The sequence below is a fragment of the Taudactylus pleione genome, unplaced genomic scaffold, assembly GCF_031769625.1.
Source record: "Taudactylus pleione unplaced genomic scaffold, aTauple2 ptg000481l, whole genome shotgun sequence".
In the NCBI taxonomy this organism is placed as follows: Eukaryota; Metazoa; Chordata; class Amphibia; order Anura; family Myobatrachidae; genus Taudactylus; species Taudactylus pleione.
This window is the reverse complement of record NW_028284883.1, coordinates 484460-506626: the sequence shown is the minus strand read 5'-3', so window position 1 is coordinate 506626 and position 22167 is coordinate 484460. Positions and strand designations below refer to the sequence as shown.

Below are 22167 nucleotides of genomic sequence, written 5' to 3'. Positions count from 1 at the left end.
TTCTGGAGCTTGATACATACGAGAAATGTGGCCATACCTCCAAAAATTTTCTGAGGTTTGACTGCTTTTTAGTGTTAGTACCACCCGCCCCTGGGAGACTTGTCTTTGCCCTAAAGGGTGGACCTGGGCTTCTTCCTAGTGGTTTGTTGCAGTAGTACTAAGCTAATAAAGTGGAGTGGTGCCTAGACAGCTAAGATTGTGTCAGAGGTGTAAGTAAGCATCATATTTTTAGTTTGTTATCATTGCTAGAGCTTAGAGAGCAATGCTTTCTTAGCCAATCAAAAAGATATCCTTATAAATAAAAGCTGCAACTCCATTTATTGTGTCCAAGTCATTATTTTTGGTTATCAAGTTGGGCTAATGGATATTCTCAAAGCGGTGTATTCGACAGCTGAGTTGGAAAATAATAAATAGAAAATGTAAGGAAATGTGGCTGTGTTCCCAGGCCGGGGGCTTTTTAGGCATTAATGATTTATTAATTTTAGTTAGAGATAATAAAAGGAGAATTATGAGAGAGTAGGAAAACTGTGTGGTATAGTGGGGAACCTGTTCAGAATGAGACCAATTAAAGGGGATACTTTGGCCGATCTCGGTTGATGGAATAAAGAATGTGTTAATTCTTAATGCAAGTAAAATGTGCAAGTGCTCTAACGGTATGCAGTCGGGAAGCTGGCGGACGTAATCCCAATGGCCGGCTTCCCGACTGCTTTATCCCGGCGAGGGTTAAATGACAGTCGTCTTAATCTAGACGCCTGTAATTTTACTGATGCCGGGAGACCGGTGCTTGGCATCCTAATCGAAGTGATGCCGGGCGTCACTGCGTACAGCTGCGGGGGTGAGGAGGGTTAGGTTTAGGGCTCCCGGGGGGGACATAGGTTTAGGCACCCCCCCCGGGATGTTAGGGTTAGGCTAGGGGAAGGAAGGGTTAGGGTTAGGCACCCCCGGGGGGGGGACTTAGGGTTAGGCACCCCTCCGGAGGACTTAGGTTTAGGCGGCAGGGAAGGGGGGGGGGTAGGTTTAGGCCTTAGAGGGGGGATTAGGGTTAGGCACTGGGGGGAAGGTTAGGGCTAGGGGGGGAGGTTAGGTTAGTAAATACTTACCTGGGGACGATCAGTATTTTCACCCATGTTTAGCAGCCGCTGTCGGGACTTGTGTCCGGCGGTAATTCATACCGATTCTGCTCTAACATATGTATTGTGTGTATGGGCATTAAATAATGAAAAGACACAGTAGGAGGAGATATCAGAGATACAAAACTATAACATTGAATATTAAACATTGGTCTTACGGAGAGATAAAGTGTCACAGTCATCCAGACATTGAGGGCCTGATTCAGCATGGATCGCTATTCTGCTTATACGCATGCAACTGCATTGCTAATATCTACAGTGCTATTTAAATGTTTGCATTCACATCGCGAATGCAGTCTGACAGTGCAAATTAATCGATTATGCGTATTAGTAACTGGGTTCCTTGCTGAATCAGGCCCTGAGTCTCTATTAGACATGAGCAGTTTTTGTTTTTTGTTTTTTAAACTGAATAGACCCAAGCTTAGGGGATCCGATTGAATGTGAGTCCTGGATTAGATCTTTCCTCCGTATTCCACCATGTCAGAATGGGGTAAAACGTAAATTTCCTGGAAATGTCAGATCCTGTGTGTTGTGGATTGCATATGAGTCCCTCCCTCCTGATCAGGTGCCAATTTACATAGGAAAGTGGATGGAGATGGTGCGGGACTGTGGACTGTGCATAAAAAATGCCATTAGGATGCCACCAGGGTGCCTTTAAGGTGCCATTAGGTCAGAGAGAGTTGTAGCAGGTAGATGGAGTGGATGGGAAGGGTAACTGCAGAAATAGTTTGTCAGACACATACTGTAATCTCCAAACAGGCTACTGTGTGTGTTGCTTCAAGAATTGTGCACTTTGGGCCTGATTCAGAGCCGTTCGCTATTTGCGGTCGTTCATTCAAAAACAAGGGGTGGCTATTCAAATGATCCGTTCGCAAATTGCAGTCTGTTCACACCTCTAAGTCTGAACGAGCGAGCAAAACATACGCTCGTTTATTTGTTAAAAACGCCCCCTGGCCGCTCGCACCATACGTCATGTCCGCTATTTATTAGATTAATCGAGTACATCGTACAGCGTATGAACTGCTCGCTATTCTTGTGGTTGGTTTTTTCAACCGCTATTTTGCGAGCAGTTCTGAGTTAAAAAAAACCAAGTGACGTGGTCAATGACGCTGCTGTATTAATTATGCACTCCCTTAAAACGCCCGTTTTGACCTTTAAGCACGCCTGCGTTCGAATTCCACTGCCCCGTTTTCAAGCACCTTCCCCTGTTACCACCCACATATGCCTCATTCTGTCACTCAAAATAGCAGGCACTCGCTATATAGCGTACAAACGATTTTCGGCCGCACTGACTGGTTCGCGCATGCGTACTAAAAACCGTACGCATGCGCAGATGTGCGAACATCGCTCGGAACGAGCGTACGGCCGCTAGCGAGCGGCTCTGAATGAGGGCCCTTATGTGCAGTAACGTGCATAAACCCCTAGGTAGTTGGAGGTACTAATGGTAGCTCTGTGTAGGTTCTGATTGGTTAATAGTGTTTAGTTCTGTCGGGCTATAGAATGTAAGGGTGTCACAGCGAGGGGAGAGATTTGGTTTTCTTAACACAGTGCTAGTATTTTCCCTCCCTCCCTTCTTTTCACCTTGAGAGCGGTGGGAAAGAATGGCAGAACAGTGGACATTTTGCTGCAATTAATTATGGGTGCAATTGTCTTCAATACATTGCTGATTTCATTCTACTGGGGTCAGCTGCACTGGATTACTGGCCGGGCTTTTTTGCGTGTATGTTTTGGTAGAAGATTTGGAGACCCTATCTTACTTGCTTTGGTGGAGGGCAATTGGTCAGTGGAGGAGAGAGGAGTGGTGTAAGACGACTTAGCCATCTGTCACCTGTCCATTCTTTCTTACCTTCACCAGTAGTTTAAAGATTTTTTTGTATTTAAATAAATACATGTGTGAGAGCATGTATGTTTAATACAATTATACTATGTACAGAGTGTGTCTTGTGTTTTTTTAATATTGCTTTTGCAGAGGAACTACAGGTACCAGCAGGCCCGTAATGCCCCGAATGCTGGTACTTGTTGTTCTCCAAGTACCAGCATGTGGGGGAGGCTTGCTGGGACCTGCAGTTCCACAGCAAAAGACAATATTTAATACTATGTCAAATGCACTACACTTACACTATCAACCTGCCACCCACCGCCCAGGGGTCAGGACTGATGCTGCGGCTGGAGGGCCCAGAGATAGGGCTCCCCTGGCTGTGGCATCAGCCCCCCTGCTAGAAAGAGTCCGGTGGTGGTTCTGGTAATTACAGGGGGGCTCTACACAATTATTTCCCCTGTAATTCCAGAACCAGCACTGGTTCTCAGAGCCCAGTGCTGGTTGTACTAAGGAGCTCATTCAGACCCGGTTGCAAGCGGCCGCTCGCTCGTACACGGCCGATGTTAAGCGACCGCGCATGTGCACGATTCGTACTGTGCACGCGGTAACTACTCAGAGTGATTGGAATCTGATCTCTCGCCAAGCAAAGACAGTCCAGTATAATGAGTGACAGGAAAGGCAATTTGTGGGTGGTAACATGGGTAGGACACTAATAATCGGTGGAGGTGCGAATGCATGCATGCCTGAGTGTTGCAACGCCACTTCTAAGGCATGCATAATTAACAGACAGCGTCATAGTACACGTCACATGCCTTTTTTTACACAGAAATTCTCGCAGTGCTTGCGGTAAGGTAAGGCAACCACAAGCGCTGCGAGCCCTTCCGATGGTCCTCGATGTACCAATGTTTTAATAAACTTCCTGGAGATGACGTGCGCTGGTGGGCATCTCTACATACGCTAATGGGTGTCTGCATACACAAAGTGATCACTCGCCCAGACAAAGTGGGCGTGCTTATGCCTGAGTGAGCGCCTGCCATGCCGTCACTTTGCCAAATTTGCATACGCTGGGGGTGAGCGATCACATCTAGCGAGCGGCTCTGAATCAGGTCCTAAGTACAGTGGAACCCTACGCAATTTTTTCCCTGCACTTAGGCAACCAGGACTGGCTATGAAAAGTCCGGGGCTGGTTCTGTTTTGAGGGGGGATCCCACTTAATTATTTTTCTAAATTTAACTCTTTCTAAGCTTTTTACATTAAGATATATGCAGGCATCTCACTGATGTCTGTATATATCTGTGTCAAAACTAACTGCTCATGCTGAAAATGAATGCATGAAGTTCTTCAATTCATTTGGGGATTTGCTGTTCAAGTTTGAGTTAGTTTTCCATTCGATTTACAAATTGAATAGTAGTAAATTAAGGAATCTTATTGTCCTCTATGTGAAATCATCGATGTTTTTCAGAAATTCGATTTAATTTCAAATTCATCTTTCTGTTTGATTTGAAATTCGATTTGAGCTTTAGTAAATCCTTTCATAAAAAAATCAAACCAACATTGAACTGAAATTGAACGCAAAATCTAACAGAAAACAACATTGAACCATAGTAAATATATCCCCAGATGTTAGATACACAATAGGTAGACAGGTACAAAAGGTTGACTTGGACAAAATGTTGACTCTCTAAAGGTTGACATGGGAGAAGGTTGACAGGTACAAATGCTCGAAAGTTTCAAAAAGTCGACATGAAAATGGTTGTCACACAAACGATCAACACATTTTTTTTTCTTTTTTGGGTTAGGGTTATGCACTTATCGGAAGGTCTGGATTAGGTACTTTCCCTGACATTTTGGATTATGCACTAGAAGGCATGGTTAAGGTCAGACACCTACCCAATGGTTAGGGTTAGGCACCAAGAGGGAGGTATAGGGTTAGGCACCAATGGGAGGGTTAGGGTGAAGATTAGAATTAGAAAAAAAATCATGTGTCGACCATATGCGTGTTGACCATTTTCATGTTAACCTTTTGACCCTGTCGACCATTTGTACCTGTCTACCTTCTTCCATATCAACCTTTAGTGATTCGACCTTTTGTCCATGTCAACCTTTTGTCACTGTTGATCTATTGTCTGTCTAACATCTGGTATCTATCTAGACTTTGTCGACCACTATTATACCACACCCATCTAATGGTGTCCATAAAAGCTATGTGTGAGTCTCACATTTCTGACACTGTAATTGTACAGAAGCCTCCTTCCACCAGCAACTTTTTTGCAGCTTCAAAAGTGGCTATTTTATCTTTAATTGCTTTTAACTCATGTTCAGACTCCTCGATGACGAGGAGCATAAGATTGAAACTGCACTTGTTTAGGATTATTATCAGAGCAGACAGATTCTCCGTGGTTTCCAGTGAAAAATATCCCCACAATTGGGAAATACAATCAAGATTTCTGTCGCCGCTGGGTAGCGCAGTTTTGATCTTATGCTCCTTATCGTCAAGGAGTCTGAATGTGAGTTAACAGCAATTAAAGATAAAATAGCCACTTTTGAAGCTGCACATAAAGAATCTTTCAAAAGCGATATCCAGACTGACTGGTTAAACAAATTAAATGAACAGATTTATGTATACAGGCATGAGTGGGTAAAATTCAAATGGGATAATTTGGTAACAGTACAGAAACATTACCAGAAGTGCAAAGATTACTCCTGGATTTATAACTCTGGAGAATCCAACAGATCCAAGATCAGGGATAGGAGACGGCGGTTCAAACCCCGAGACACGGATTCATCTAGCGGGGATATACCTCGCAAAGTGAACTGGAGGATACTGCAAATATGGCAACAGGTAAGCCCCATTTAGGAGTGACCACTCAGGCTCAACGAGATCCCACTGCAAAAAAAGATATCCCACCCATTGGAGCAGACAATCGAAAAGGAACCACAGGAAAAGTGCTCAAGCCCAGAAACAAAACTTAGTGTTTAATCTGTAAGATAGAACCCTAACTGCTAGTGAATTGGACATACTCAACAAGGGATTGTCCTTTATATCATCCACCAAGTTTGACTAATTCCAGTGGAATGTAGATTTACATCGTTTCAGCAGGGACCTGAGGCTAAAAGAGTTTTTTTCCAAACAATAACCCACTACCCAACAGAGCTCATTTATTGAGCAACAAAAGTTTTAAAATAAGTCTACATTCGATCCCATCTCCACAAATGGATCTGTAAAATTTTCTCCAGGACATTGAACAATAGTGTTTTGACCTCTTCTCATGAACACCATAGAAGTAGAAACAACTTAATCAAGGAACAACAAAAGGCACTGAAAAATTTTAAATCCTATGATGATATTATAATATGTCCTGTGGACAAGGGGGGTGGGGTGGTGATCTTAAATCTCTCTTATTATAGGGATGAAATATACATGCAATGAGGTGACAGACAGGTTTACAGAAAATTACCTGTCGACCCTACACATACCAAGAATTGGATGCAATAATAACACAAGCTATTGAGGATCAACTCATTACAAAAAGTATAGGTAATTTTTTGATACAGGATTAGCCAAAGGCTCCAATCATTTACACAATCCCCAAGATACACAAACACCACACATGCCCTCCAGGACGTCCTATCATCAGTGCCCGGGACTCACTTTACTTCAATATTTCTGTGTATTGGATTCTTTTCTGCAGGATGTCATCAAAATGCAAGGTACTTAATGTACCTAAAAGATACATTTATCAACAAATTAAGACAACCTACTCCATTACCTGAAGGGGCTTTTCTTTGCACTCTGAACATTATTAATTTATACACCAGCATCCCCCACGAAAGGGGTTTAGATGCCGTGCGGAGACTCCTGACAAGGAACATTGCCTATTCTGGTCCTGATTTGACATTATTTATGAGGCTCCTAGAGCTAACACTCATTAGAAATAATTTTTTGTTCGATGGTGGCTGGTATTTACAGCTGTAAGGCTGCGCAATGGGGTCCTATGTGGCCCCATCCTTTGCAAATTCTTTCATGTTTGAAGTAGAAAAGAATGTGTTCTTTTTGAATCCAGAAAGATAATATAATTTTTTTAGCACGCTACATCGACGATCTTTTCATGATCTGGAGAGCCACAGAGAGTGAATTTAAAGCAACTGTTGCGGCCATTAACACCTTAGACCACAACATTAAATTTACCTCAAATATTAGTTGTTGGATGTACAAATCTCTCTTGTTGATGGTGAATTACACACAGACCTATACAAAAAAACCTACGTACCGGAACACTTCACGCTGCTAGTCAACATCCTAGATCGACCATCCAGAGTTTACCATTTTCGCAGTTCTACAAGCACACAGGATATCAGGCAACATTCAGAATACTGCTACCTAAATTGACATTATGATCAAGGACTTTGTGAGCAGCAAAGAAAAATTTGAAGCTTCCGTTTGTACAGAAATACCATCAATATATTACATTACATATGAAGAGAGCTAAAGAATTGTGGCCAATAATTGTGACAGACCCAGAGCTTAAATCAGTAAAAGATATGACCATTATGCCCAGCTATACCAGGAATAAAAATCTTAAAGACATTTTAGTCAAAGATTAAGGACCTCATTCAGAGTCGGTCGAAGCGGCCGCACGGTCGTACACCACCGATGTTCGCTATACTTCGCATGCATAACGTCCGCAATGCATGTGCGCAAACTAGCCGCTACGATCAGAAATTTCTCTCTCCTTGAACACAGCCAGGTTGGTAGTTTGAGTGACAGATTGAGGCGTTTGTGGGTGGTAACAGGGGAAGGTGCTTGAAAACGGGGGAGTGGAGATCCGAACGCAGGCATGCATAATTATGCGAACGGCATTTTAAGGGAGTGCATGCGGTTTATGGGAGTGCATAATTAACAAAGTAGCGTCATGGCACGTGACATGGGAGGTTTTTACACTGACATGATCGTAGAGCTTAAGAGAGGGTATGGTCAACCTTAATCTCTACGACCAGTTCCGATGGTGCCCGATGGTCTCGATTAATCCTTATATGGCCGGAGATGACCTGTAATGCGTACAAGAAGGGGGCGTATTTTTTTGAATTCCGGCCGCTTCCTCCCCTTGGTCGGCCAGCTACCGATCCGAACTTAGGGACACAACTTGCGAGGGAATCATTTGCATATCCGGCCCCTTTTCCCGTACGACCGTGCGGCCACTTCGACCAACTCTGAATGAGGTCCTATATCTCCAATATGCAAATTCCACAAAGTGGTACTTTTTTGACAAGGAAACCTGGATACTACAAGTACACAGGATGCACTACTTGTAGTTATATGGAGACTGGCTCCTAGATTGTGCGTCCCCATTTGGGAAAACATATCCCAATATGACATGTGGTTACTTGTACCAGTACCCATGTGATTTATTGTATTTGCTGTCCTTGCGGTCTCCTTTACATAGGGAATACCACAAGGCAGTTCGGGGAAAGAATGGTCCTGCACAGGTCAGCCATTAGATTAGCACTTAATGGCAAAGAGCAGGAACAGCCGGTGACAAGACACTTTAGAGAATGTAAGCACTCTCTAGCCACCTTATGATAAAAAAATTTCGATCATGTGCCCAAGAATGTGAGAGGAGGCAATAGGGATCATCTTCTCCTCCAATTAGAAGCCCGTTGGATATATAAATTAAATACGGTCCAACCATTTGGGCTAAATGAGTTAAACAATTTGGGTTGTTTCCTGTGATATTTATTATGGAGTATGTCCTTTTCCTGGAGTATAGCCAGTTGTATATACCTATTACCTTAAAGCATACCTGAGGCAAAATGGGCAGTGGTAAAACAAGAGGTGGAGGAGGTGCTACATTTAGGGGGTCATAGAGGAGTCAAACAGTGAATAGAAAAACCCCAGTGTCTTAGTGCCTAAGCCTTCGGGGGCTTTAAGATACTGTAAGGACTTTCGAAATTCGGTGGGTCCGGTTCTCTGAGAACCAGACCAGCTCATCCCTAGTTACAGTCTTTACAATTTATTGCTAACCCTGAGAAACATGCCATTGGAATGGTGGAGGCAAAATACCTTGGATATATATCGTAGGTAGAGGGCAGGTTAAACCGCAGCCCAGTAAAGTGGAAGCAGTCCTCACCTGGCCTAAACCCGAATGTAAATCACAACTCAGAACATTCCTTGGTCTGATCAGTTACTACCGCAGATTCATACATGATTTTGCCACTGAGTGCCTTAAGAAACAATCCCCAGATCAGATAATGTGGTCTAGGCCACCAGAGACTGCTTGGAAGGATTTAAGTCGAGCCTTGTTGAGTGTGGAGCCTGTTTTACAAGCGTCTGACTTTAAGAAGCAGTTTGTGTTGCAGACTGATACCTCTGGGACAAGCTTAGGAGCAGTCCTTTCCCAGGAGGTAGGTGCGAAGGAGAAACCTATACTCTATCTTAGGGCCTGATTCAGAGCCGTTCGCTATTTGCGGTCGTTCGTTCAAAAACAAGGGGTGGCTATTCAAATGATCCGTTCGCAAACTGCAGTCTGTTCACACCTCTAAGTCTGAACGAGCGAGCAAAACATACGCTCGTTTATTTGATAAAAACGCCCCCTGGCCGCTCGCACCATACGTCATGTCCGCTATTTATTAGATTAGTCGAGTACATCGTACAGCGTATGAACTGCTCGCTATTCTTGTGGTTGTTTTTTTCAACCGCTATTTTGCGAGCAGTTCTGAGTTAAAAAAAACCAAGTGACGTGGTCAATGACGCTGCTGTATTAATTCATGCACTCCCTTAAAACGCCCGTTTTGACCTTTAAGCACGCCTGCGTTCGAATTCCACTCCCCCGTTTTCAAACACCTTCCTCTGTTACCACCCACATACGCCTCATTCTGTCACTCAAAATAGCAGGCACTCGCTATATAGCGTACAAACGATTTTCGGCCGCACTGACTGGTTCGCGCATGCGTACTAAAAACCGTACGCATGCGCAGATGTGCGAACATCGCTCGGAACGAGCGTACGGCCGCTAGCGAGCGGCTCTGAATGAGGGCCTTAGTCGCAAATTGCTGCCCAGAGAATGCAAGTAGTCAACTGTGGAACAGGAGTGCTTGGCGATTAAATGGGCAGTAGAGTCGTTAAAATATTATCTTTTCGGATGAGAATTTCCTGCTAGTCACAGATCATGCTCTCTTATAGTGGATGCACACAAACAAGGAAGTGAATACCCAGGTGACCCGTTGGTTTTTGGCTTTACACCCATTCAAATTTGATGTACAGCATCGACCAGGGAAACAACACCTCAATGCTGATGCCCTTCAAGAAGAATTGTGGGTCCCAAAGCTCTGAGCAACCGTATTGTGAAGCTAAGGGAGGAAGAGGGGGTGCAAGGCGAGCTCTGGAAAGTGGTAGAGGATTGTGTTCCCGGTCGGATGGTGCAAATAGAGGTGGGCAAGAAAGAGAGCTCGCCTGAAAAAGTTTTAGCTTCACCAGGGTGGTTGAAGCTAAGGAGGAAGGAGTGTGACAGGGACAGCATGCTTTCACATGAGGTTAATATGGAGCAGCAGGTTTGTACAGAGATGGAGCAATAAACAGCATGGTAATGAGATCCAGTCCAGGTTTTCCTGGGATCAGTTGTAGCCACAAGCAATGCTAATTAGCAGCATCTGTTATCTGTTTATAAAGTGGTGTCAGTGCAAATCCACAATGATCTTGATGGTGAATTAGTCAACCAGGTTATAGGCCCGGGGGTGACTAGTGTTAGGGATCCTGGACCCAGTGGCGGAACTCCCGGAGACAATGGAGTAATTTGCCGCCGGGCGTCAGCCCTGAAGGGGGCACCTGGCTCCCTTGTCCCCGGGAGCTGCATGGAGAAGGAGCACCGCTGATCGGCGCTCCACCTCCATTGGCGTAACTACGGAGGGTGCAAGGGGTGCGGTCGCACCCCCTGCACCATCCATTTGCCGGGCGCCCGCTGAGTGTGTTACCAGCAGGCGCCCGGCCCCTATCCTCCTGGCGGTAGCCGGAGGACGGAGCTCCCTCCGTCTTCCAGGTCCCGCAGTGTACTATGGGAGTGACGTCATAACGTCACTCCCATAGTGCCGAGGAGCGGACGCCGGGGACGGAGCTCAGGAGTCAGCTCCGTTTTCCGGGTCCCACAGTGCACTATGGGAGTGACGTAATGACGTCACTCCCATAGTGCCGAGGAGCAGACACCAGGGATGGACGGCAGCAGCACTGGAGCGGGGATAAGGGTAAGTGTTTGTTTTTTTTGTGTGTGTGCGCATGGTGGGGGCCATCACTACTGGGGGCAACTACAGGGGCCTACTAATGGTGGCAACTACAGGGGCTCACTACTGGGGGCAACTACAGGGGCTCACTACTGGGGGCAACTACAGGGGCCTACTACTGGGGGCAACTACAGGGGCTCACTACTGGGGGCAACTACTGGGGGCAACTACAGGGGCCTACTACTTGGGGCAACTACAGGGGCCTACTACTGGGGGCAACTACAGGGGCCTACTATTGGGGGCATCTACAGGGGCTCACTACTGGGGGCAACTACAGGGGCCTGCTACTGGGGGCAACTACAGGGGCTCACTACTGGGCAACTACAGGGGCCTGCTACTGGGGGCAACTACAGGGGCCTACTACTGGGGGCAACTACAGGGGCTCGCTACTGGGGGAAACTACAGGGGCCTGCTACTGGGGGCAACTACAGGGGCTCACTACTGGGGGCAACTGCAGGGGCTCACTACTGGGGGTAACTACAGGGGCCTCACTACTGGGGGCAACTACAGGGGCCTCACTACTGGGGGTAACTACAGGGGCCTCACTACTGGGGGTAACTACAGGGGCCTCACTACTGGGGGCAACTACAGGGTGCTCACTACTGGGGCAACTACAGGGGCCTCACTACTGGGGGCAACTACAAGGGGCCTCACTGCTGTGGGCAACTACCCGGGGCAACTACAAGGGGCCTCACTACTGGGGGCAACTACCGAGGGCTCACTACTGGATGTACTGCATAGGGGGACCATTACTGGGGAGCACTACATAGGCGGACCACTACTGGGGGCATTATATAAAAGGAACTGCATAAGGGGGGCGGCGGCAGCTGGGGCTGGCATAGGTGCTGGGGGGTGGTATATTTTAGTTTGGGGGGGCACCAACATTTATCTTGCCTCCGGGCACCTGGGATGAAGTTACGCCCCTGCCTGGACCTGAGGGTCCACTAAAAGAACTGCGTGGAAGATTCTGTGTACCTGCTGTAACATCTTGCCTTTGAACACTGCACTGACCTGTATATCTGCCTGTGGTGAGAAAATAAACTTCTGTTGGATTTTACTCCGGTCTATGCTATTCTTGTCACTATATATACATATATACACCTCCAAAACAAAAACGGCACTAGGACACTGGTATAAAGTATAACAGCTTGTATTGTAGAAATATCTTTCTACAATACAAGCTGTTATACTTTATAACAGTGTCCTAGTGCCGTTTTTGTTTTGGAGATGTATGAATTGCCGGAAGAACTGTGGAGATATATATATATATATATATATATATTTATATCAAATAGCAATTGCTCTCTAAACCATTATTTAGATTATTTAGAGTATTACAAGTGTACTGTAAGTGGCATGGAATAAGCAGCTGCCTAACTATTACCCGTGGTCCGTCGATGGTTGCTGTAGTGCAGACCACAGTAAGTGCAGTCTGCACTGCATACAGAAACAAACACACTACCGCCGGTGCCGGGCGTAGTGTGTTTGTTTTGACAGCCAGTCAATGAGAGTCAGACAGACTCTCATTTGCTGCTGCACCCACTGCAGGAGCCGGGCTAGAGCTCACTCATGAGCTCCATCTTCCGGCTCCCGCAGTGTGTAATGGGAGAGAAGTGATGATGTCTCTCCCATAATTCAGAGCATGCAGCCTGGGAGGACAGAGGAGCGGACGGTGGCAGGAGCTGGAGCGGGAGTGGGGATTCAGGTGTGTTTTTTTTTTCTTTACGTGTGTGTTTGTCTGTACTACTTGGGGCACTACTGGGGGGGACCACTATTGGGGGCACTGCATCAGGGGGGGAATACTACTTGGGGCACTACTTGGTGGGGACAACTACTGGGGGTACTGCATCGTGGGACCACTACGGGGGGCACTGCATCAGGGGGGACCACTACTGGGAGCACTATATAAAGGGCACAACTGGGAGTGGTGCATAGGGGGGGACCACTACTGAGGGCACTGCATAGGGGGGACTACTACTGGGGGCACTGCATTGGGAGACCACTACTGGAGGCACTGTAAACTACTACTGGGGGCACTGCATAGGGGGACCACTACTGAGGGCACTGTATAGAGGGGGCTATTATTGGGGGCACTGTATAGGGGGGGGACTACTACTGGGAGCACTGGGCCTGATTCTGACCCGCTCGCGAGCGATGTACGCTCGCAAGCGGGTCGATGGTGCCTAAGTGCGCATGCGCACGATGGAGGGAGCTCCGTCGTGCGCATGCGCGAGACCCGGCGAGCGACAGGAATCCGTCGCTTGAGGTCTCGCACCAAAGGGGGCGTGCTGTTGATGGTGAGTGACAGCACGCCCCCTTTGGTGAGCGTGCCAGGGGCGTGGCTGCCATATGGAGGCGTTCACATGGGAACGCCTACCGTCTGGGTCCGGCCCCACTGACATCACTAGTGATGCCAGTGGGAGTGATTTTGACTCTGATAGAGCCAAAATCACTCCTGGGCTTGCGGCAGCGAGACCCTACCGCAGGGTCCTGTCACAAGCTCAATGGTCGCAATGGTCAAGACCATCACAACCATAATCATGGACGCTCGCATAAGCTGTGGGTGGTAACCCACAGCTATGCGAGCGTCCAAGAGGCCGCTCCATTTTTAGGTAGGAGGGCCCTGATTCAGAGCGAGTGCTCTGGTATGAGCGTCCGGCTCTGAATCAGGCCCACTGTGTAATACTATCAGTACAGCACTTCTCTATATACATTGTCTGCTGATGCACATCTATTTTTTAGGGAGATCTGCATACATTTTAGTGTGCACCCACATGCACATCATAGTGCTTTGCAGCTACTGTACATTCTAAATAATAATATCTATGAGCGCCTAAATAATAATTTAATTTTTTGATTTCAAAGTAATTAGAGGTAGGAACGTTATCCATCTAGTTCATGCAAATTATTTTTCAAAATCTGAAAAATCCTGTAAATTAATAACAAGTAGTCCAGCATCAGCTACCAGCAGCATGGATATATCCCAGCACATACAATCTCCACTGCCAACACCTTCATCATCAGCCTCCTCATTAATGATCGGAAGTAGTCCTTCTGCATCAAAATTGCAAAAGCTAACTGATGTGTCACCTATCCAAGATTCCCCAGTAGAAACTTTGCTAGGGCTGCTGCTGTTGGGGGTGAATCTTTGTCACTATGGGCCGAATTCAATTCAGTGCGATGCTGAATAGCCGCGGGAGGGAGCTGCCGCAGCTATTCAATTCAACGCACTGTTTGCCTGGTCAGGAAGCAGGTAAGTCTGAGAATGCCGTTTCTCTCGACTTTACCTGGGTGTTAAGGCGCGGTAATCTGCATTCTCCAACTAAAGTTCCGGGTGTGCGGCCGTTAACCCCGAGCTAAGCCGGCAAACAGCTGTGCGCCCAACACTTTTGTCTGATTTCTCCTCGCATCCCCAGGGGCGTGCGAGAAGAAATCCTTTAGCCGCCCAAACAGCGAGGTGTATTGAATAGCTTCGGGAGCTCCCTCCCGCGGCTATTCAACATCGCACTGAATTGAATTCGGACCAAAAAGGCTAGCAGTTTCAAACAACAAATGAATGTAAAACAAGCATTTGCAAGAAGAACCAAGTTTACTGATAAACTCTCACCCTATTACATTTGGCCCATAATATTAAAAGAACGGTACCTTCTCCATTTTGATCAGGAAACAGTCTATAAAATCCCTGGGGTTATTCCTGTCCAAATCCTTGATATTGTTATCCATTCTTTTCTTGATAAAGTCAATAATTTCTGCATAATTCTTCATCAATTGCTTATGAGGTCCTGGTATGTATTTCATGAAGTCTGAGTAAATATTGTACAACTAAGAGAACAAGACAGAAACCAATACATTTTAGAGCAGGGCCTTCCTACCTACTGTATATATCTGTCTGTTATTACCCAGTTTTGTTCTATTAATGTTTACAATTGTAAAGCGCGACGGAATATGCTGCGCTATATAAGAAACTGTCAATAAAAATAAATAAATAAACTAAGACTTATATACCGGGCAATTACGTGTATAGTACTTTTATATATGGCGGTGCAGTAGAAGGCTTCAAGCCCTCTCTGCACCGCACAGTTTCTAGGTGACTCCTCTGTGCTGTGTGATGTCATTCTGAGCCACCGCGGTCAACAGCCGCCGAATGCAGCCTCAGCTCCCTCTATGAACTTAGGCAGCCTGGGAGATCGTGACAGGGCTGTCCTGCTGCAGTCTTCAGATCGGGAAAGACCTGCTGGCTGGCTGCTTCTGCTAATCGAGAATGAGGGGTTAGTGTCCTGCAGCCTGTCCATGTCTGTGTATCAGTGCAGTGCCTGTGAAAAAGGTACAGTAGGCTCCTGCTGTGAGTGAATATTTTAATAATTATATGAATTGTTCAAGTAGTGATATGTACTGTGATATATATATATATATATATTAGTATATATGTGTATATATAATTATGTATATATGTATATATGTGGGACGCATGGGACTGTTTAGCTACTTAGACACATGTCTTTATTTCTGTATTGTAACTATGACATTGCTGTCATTGCTAAGTAGCCATATAACTATGCCTTACCAGCAGCTTTCTGTACATATTCCATGTGGTGCGGTCTGATGCCGTGGATGTGCAGTGTTCTGAGGTGCCATAATGGCTTTGTAGGTCGGTCTCATGCCATGTGGGACAGTCTGAGGTGCCATAATAGCTTTGTGGGGAGGTCTCATGCCAAGTGGGGCATTCTGAGGTGCATTAAGGGCTGAAACCATTTTCGATATTTCACCAAATCTTACATTCCAATGGAACCAAAAATAGTGTAGTAGGACCCCAATTTTTTAAGTAATATGGGTCACTGGCACTTGCATATTTTTTTGGCTCAGCACTATCACCGATATAATAAATATATATATATTATATATATATATATATATATATATATATATATATATATATATATACACACACACACACACACACACACTGGCAGGGCGTATCTATAGTGGGTGCAGGGTGTGTGGTGCACACGGGCCCCCAGGTCCAGGGGGGCCCGCACTGCACACCCTGCATCCATACTTTCTAATACTTTCCTTTCCAAAGTCCCGCGTTGGGACTCCCAGCGCTGTTCAAATACCGGAAAATGGCAGCTGTGGCCATTTTTCCGGCATTTTGCTCATGCGCTGTGAGGAGATCGTAGGGAAAATGGCGGCCGCACCATTTCCCCGGCCATCTGTGCATGCGCAATAGACTCTGGGAACACTCTAGTGCCCAGAGTCTATTGATTCTGCGGTGGCCAACCAGCCGCGTCAGTTGGGTACGGGCCACCAGAGTGAGAGGAGGGGGTCCGTGTTGGGGAATGCCACAGGCCTCCACCTCTCTAAAGACACCTCTGCACACTGGTATATGCCAGGTCACCTCGGTCACCCCCCTCCACCCTTTCCTTCCTCCCTGCTCTTTCCACCCCACCCTGATCTATCCACTGCCCACCACCCTCTCTACCCCACCACCCCTGATCTAATATTTTCTCAGTATAGCTATTAATAAGGTATGGTCTCTTTTTTATATATGGAAAGATTTCACATTCATGACATCACTGAGTGACCTGTAGCCTCCTTAGTAGTGGCTATTCACAATTATGTTATCATTATGTGCCATTTTTCTTTTTTAACATATTACATTCATATTTCCCTTTGTTCATTTGTAGAATCTCACACTATTGATATAAGCGAAAAGGAGAAAGGGAGAATGAGGTTTTTCAAGGTATGCGCTAGTCACACCTCCACAAAACTGACCACACTCCCTACACCACTAGTCAACCGCCACGGCACTGGTCACATCCCCCGTGCTGGCATACAATAGGCCCTTCATACATTTAAACTCCAGGCCAATGTAGACATTAATCTGGCACTGCCTACACCATCACCAATATCTTCCTACGACACAACCACAAAGTTGTTACCATGTAGTTTAAACCACTATACTAAGGTTGTACAGCAGTAGAAATGTTGGGTCATAAATCTGATACTTTTTTGTAATGTTAAATGTTTAATATTTCCTTTTTGACATTTGAATACGTACCAGCCCCCAAGGATTACTCATAATTCTGAAGCAGTCCACGACAACATGCATAAGATTTTGAAATTCTTTGTCTTCATAATCAAACCGTTTCCCAAACATGACAGAGCAAATGATGTTAGACACAGAACTGTGTATAAAATGCTTGGGATCTATTGGAGAACCTAAGACATAAACAGTAGAAGGGGGAAATAGCAAAAGAAGTTAAGAGGAAGAAGAGCAAGAAATTCAAGGACATTTGTTTTATGTATATTGTATTATTTTGAAAGATGGAATATCTGTATTGTTATTTGAAATAAAAAGTATATACATAATAAATGCACTTTATTTTTGTTATAACTTTAGCTATTTAGTGCAAAACACCAAAACACTGATAAACTTTAACTGAAATTCATTTGTAGTCACAAATACCAAACGGAAGCATAACCAACCGAAGGCTCACAGCTCACATTCATATCATTCTACTGACAGGGCAGCACAGAATCTCCCAAGGACACACTGCACTCTGGGCCTAATTCCGTACGGATCGCTATTGCAATCACGTCTGCGATCTTGCACGCATGTCTGCTGCGATAATATGCTAATGTTTGCAATCGCAAAGCCGTCGCATTGCCAGCATAGAGATGCCCACTACCGCTATCTCACATCCGTAATACCTTGCAATCCAGCGTATACATCGGTATCATCAAAGGAAAATCAGCCCCTCGCACACAATTACAGCAGCTCTGACCTGAATCAGAAATTGCTAACCTCGTCGCACGCAGTAAGCACTCAATCTGTATTAGCCGTCACAGTGGCTAATTGATGCACGCCTATGCAACGGCATTCACACGGACAAACGTTCCTGCATTTCTCCGACCACTGCCCTGTCACCACCCCCAAACGCAGACATCCTGTCATTCACTCTGCGATGGCTATCTGTGAGCTGAGTAATCACAATGCAATCGCAATTCTGTGGTTGCGCACGTGCACTGCAGTTGTATACATATGCCCAGTATGCACCATCTGTGTAAGCGGTTGCAATTGCAATCCATGCTTAATCAAGCCCTCAAAGTACACAAAGCCAGTACATCGGGATTCTTTTGTTTTGCCAAGTGTTGGGATACCACATGGAACAGATGACGTGATCCCTGCATTTTGTAAGAAATAAATCTGTGAAAGATGGATGTTTGGGGATGGGTTTAATTAATGAATGTATGCAATATTCAGTATGTATGTTTATTTTAATATTGTTTTACAGGCAGACTATAAGCACCAGCCGGCTCTTAATGTCCAGGCATGCTGGCACTTGTTGTTCCACAATTGCCATTATGCCAGGGCAGGCTTGTTTGGACTTGAAGGCAGCCTGTAAAGAACTCTTTTAATACCATTAACCTTGCACTAACCACCACCACCAGGGCTGGTTGTTCCTCGGAAAGGGGTACCCCATTTTATGGGGGGTCCTGATTTTCCAAAGAATTCCAGTCCTGGGCTGACCAGTTATATAATAACAAGCAGTCCAGCATCAGCTAGCTCTTAACTCTCAGCTAGATTCCAGCTCATGCAATCTCCAACATTAACATCTTCCTTATCAATCTCTTCATTATAGATAGAAGGTAGTCCTCCTGCATCCAATTTGCAAAAGCTAACTGACACCACCCCTATCCAGGATTCCCCAGAAGAATCCTTGCATGCTAGAGCTGCTGCTGCTGGGGGTGAATCTTAATCCCAGAAGGGGACCAGGAAGACTAGTTTCAAACAACAATTAACTGTGAAACAATACTTTGCAAGAATAAACAAGTATAAAAGCTGTCATCCAGTTGCACAGCGGATCACTGAAGCCATGACCGCTATACTAGCATTAGATTTGTATCCAATATCCACCATCAATGCTTGTGGTTTTAGACAGTTAATTAGGTCCTGAGTCCATACTACCAGACTCCGGGCCTGATTCAGATCTGCTCGTGAGCGCTATGCGCTCGCAAGCGGGTCGATGGTGGCCCAGTGCACTTGCACACGACGGAGCGGGCTCCGTTGTGCGCATGCGCGAGACCCAGATAGCGACGGGCAAACCGTCGCTCCGGGTCTCACTACAAAATGGGAATGCTGTCGATGTTGAGTGACAGCACGACCCCTTTGTTGGGCGGGCTGGGGGAGTGGCTGCCCAAACGGAGGCGTTCCCATGTGAACGCCTCCATTTGGGGGCGGCCCCACTGACATCATGAATGATGTCAGTGGGAGAGATATCGGCTCTGTTAGAGCCAAAATCTCTCTGGGGCTTGCGGCAACGAGACCCTACCACAAGGGTCTCGTCGCAAGCCCGATGGTCGCGATGGTCACCATCTTCCTGGCCGCTCGCTATAGCTGTGGGTGGTCACCCACAGCTATGCGAGCGACCAGGTGGCCGCTCTAAAAAACAAGAAGGCCGGCACTGATTCAGAGCGAGCGCTCTGTCAGAGCGTCCGGCTCTGAATCAGGGCCTCCATCCCTTGCCTGTACTGGGACATTTAAAAAAAATAGTTCTTTGCCTAGAAATTACCATTATATCCACTATCCACAGATATGTGGACAAGCGTTACTGGTCAAACACAAGATTACATGATTGTGACAAGCCACTGGGAGGGTGTATCTTCTTCAGCAGCAGCATTTAACATACAGCACCATTTAATTCACTAAGAGGCATATCGGTTTCCACTCTCTGTTCCACCAGTTTCACTAAGAGGCATACCAGTGTCCAGAGCTAGCACTAGCCAAATTAGTGCCCTAGATTTTGGGTGGTGCCCCCCCTGGTGGGATCCTGGAAAGGGGTGTGGCCTCACAGAAGGGGCATGATCTCATTGTGTTGTGGCCCCTTCCCCCATTGTGCTCTGCTCCAAGAACCCCTCTCCCAGCAGATACAGCACCCATCACCCAGAACAGCGCCCCCTCACCCAGCACAGCACAGATCACAACACCCATCACCCCTCTCCCAGCACAGCACCCATCACCCCAATCCCAGCACAGCACCCATCACCACAGCCGTTAGCTGAGCTCCGATTGTGGATGCTGCACAGTGGCAATAACAGCTGCCAGAGTCTCTGCCCACCCGGCAGCTGGTGCCCCGGATATGCCTGCCCCAAACCTCTGCTGGCCCTAAGCGGGCTTGGATGCCCCTAGGCAATCCAAATGCCCTAGGAATTTGCTTAGTTTGCCTATGCCTAGGGCCGGCTCTGCCGGTATCAACCTGTTAGAAAAACTCAGATGTCATAGCGAAATGGCTTACCCTGCTAGGACTCGCCAGGATTTGTCATTTCTGATAATGCATGTAACATTGTGAAAGCATTGCAACTGGATGAATTTGAACATATTCCATGTTTTTCCCACACAAAAAACTTGGTGGTTCAAATTTATGCTTCAATAAAGTAAATATTCTGTTTTTAAAAATGGGCATGCAGTAAATGCTGTCTTTGGCCGGAAACATTTCTAAACATTTCCAGATTTCAGCAACCACATGTAGAAGATTGCAGCAGCTGCAAGAAAAGTTCAACTTGCCATGCCACCAACTAAAGCAATACATAGTGACCAGGTGTAATTTTACGCTTTAAATGCTTTAGCAAATGGAGGAACACCAGCAAACTATCCAAACTTACACAACAAACCATGACATAGGGAGAGGAGGGGGAATGTATCTTAGTCCAGCACACTGGAGAATACTCTCTGTTTTATGCAAGATACTGAAACCATTTAAAGTAGTAACTAATGAAGTGAGTTCAGGCACAGTCAGCTTGAGTCAGCTGATTCCATTAATAAAACTACCGGAAAAGCAGCTAGGAGATGAAAGGTAGTGAGTCCACTAAGTATGTTGGACTTGTAGATCACCTTCTTTATTCACTTTGCCAGGACCAAAGGGTTGTCAAGATCTTGCAATTAGATCACTACATTTTTGGCAACTATGCTTGATCCTAAATTTAAGACATACATATCTTCTTGTCAATCACTCTGCCATGGGTCTGCATATTCATTGCGATCACAGTCCCGAATACAATGGCTAGTTCAAGTATGTGCACTGTGATGCATACGCATGCACAGAACGCAACAATCAGCCGATTGTGTGCGTATAAAAAAACTGCGTTCCTTGCTGAATCAGGGCCAATATGCGCACACATCGCAAGATGTGACTTTTTTCGCGGGCATGCATGTTAAGCCTCAGGAGCATTTGTACAATGCATTCCTATGGATTGTGGGTGTAAGCCAGATGCACGTGGCCATTCACAGGTGTGATTTTCTCATTTTGCATCCCACAAAAAGTCATGGCAACAACATAGCTGGACACATCTGTAGCACAGCCGGGAACCTTGTGAGTGATTGGCGTAGGAGGCTACTTCCTCAAAATGTGGAAAAACACATGTACATAAAAATTTACTACAAATTCTTTTGCCAACTGCAACAAAGTACAGAGACTTCTGCAATGAAGGATTCCAGTGGGGATGAGCGAATATTCTGTGGTGCTGATGTTAACACTTACTATATGTGGGTAAGGATGATTATGGCATTTTTCCCAGTGTAGAGATGATTTAACAATATCTCTTAAGCCCTTTGGTAGCATGTTTTGTGGAGACCCAAACAAACCAAGCAGTTCAGCCACAAAAGTGGGAGTCCCTGTCGCTGAACTGCTTGGTTTGTTAAACTGTGCATGTCCTTTTTTTACACAACATAAGGGTGGGTGGTCTAGCCTTTCTTTTAATTATGGCCTTTTGGGGGGCATTGGTGATGGTCTTTTTTGCACAGTCAAACATTGTATTGCTTATTGCTCTAACACATTATTAATTTGCAACACATTTTTAACCAGAAATAATATGATGCCTCACAAAATATAAAAAAATAACAAAATTATATTTAGTATAATTTGGTAATATGACCAAGAAGATACAAGG

The 22167-nt window shown here is 45.8% G+C and overlaps 1 protein-coding gene across 1 annotated transcript in view; it reads right to left on the bottom strand.

Annotated features, from left to right (window-relative positions):
• LOC148502819 (cytochrome P450 2F2-like) overlaps positions 1-22167 on the bottom strand; it is a 100591-nt gene that overhangs the window by 41348 nt on the left and 37076 nt on the right. The window contains exons 5-6 of the mRNA XM_088449271.1: positions 17279-17439; positions 14866-15042 (exon numbers count right to left, since the gene is read on the bottom strand). Of these exons, the coding sequence (XP_088305397.1) occupies positions 14866-15042; positions 17279-17439 (338 nt within the window). The remainder of the gene's footprint in view (positions 1-14865; positions 15043-17278; positions 17440-22167) is intronic.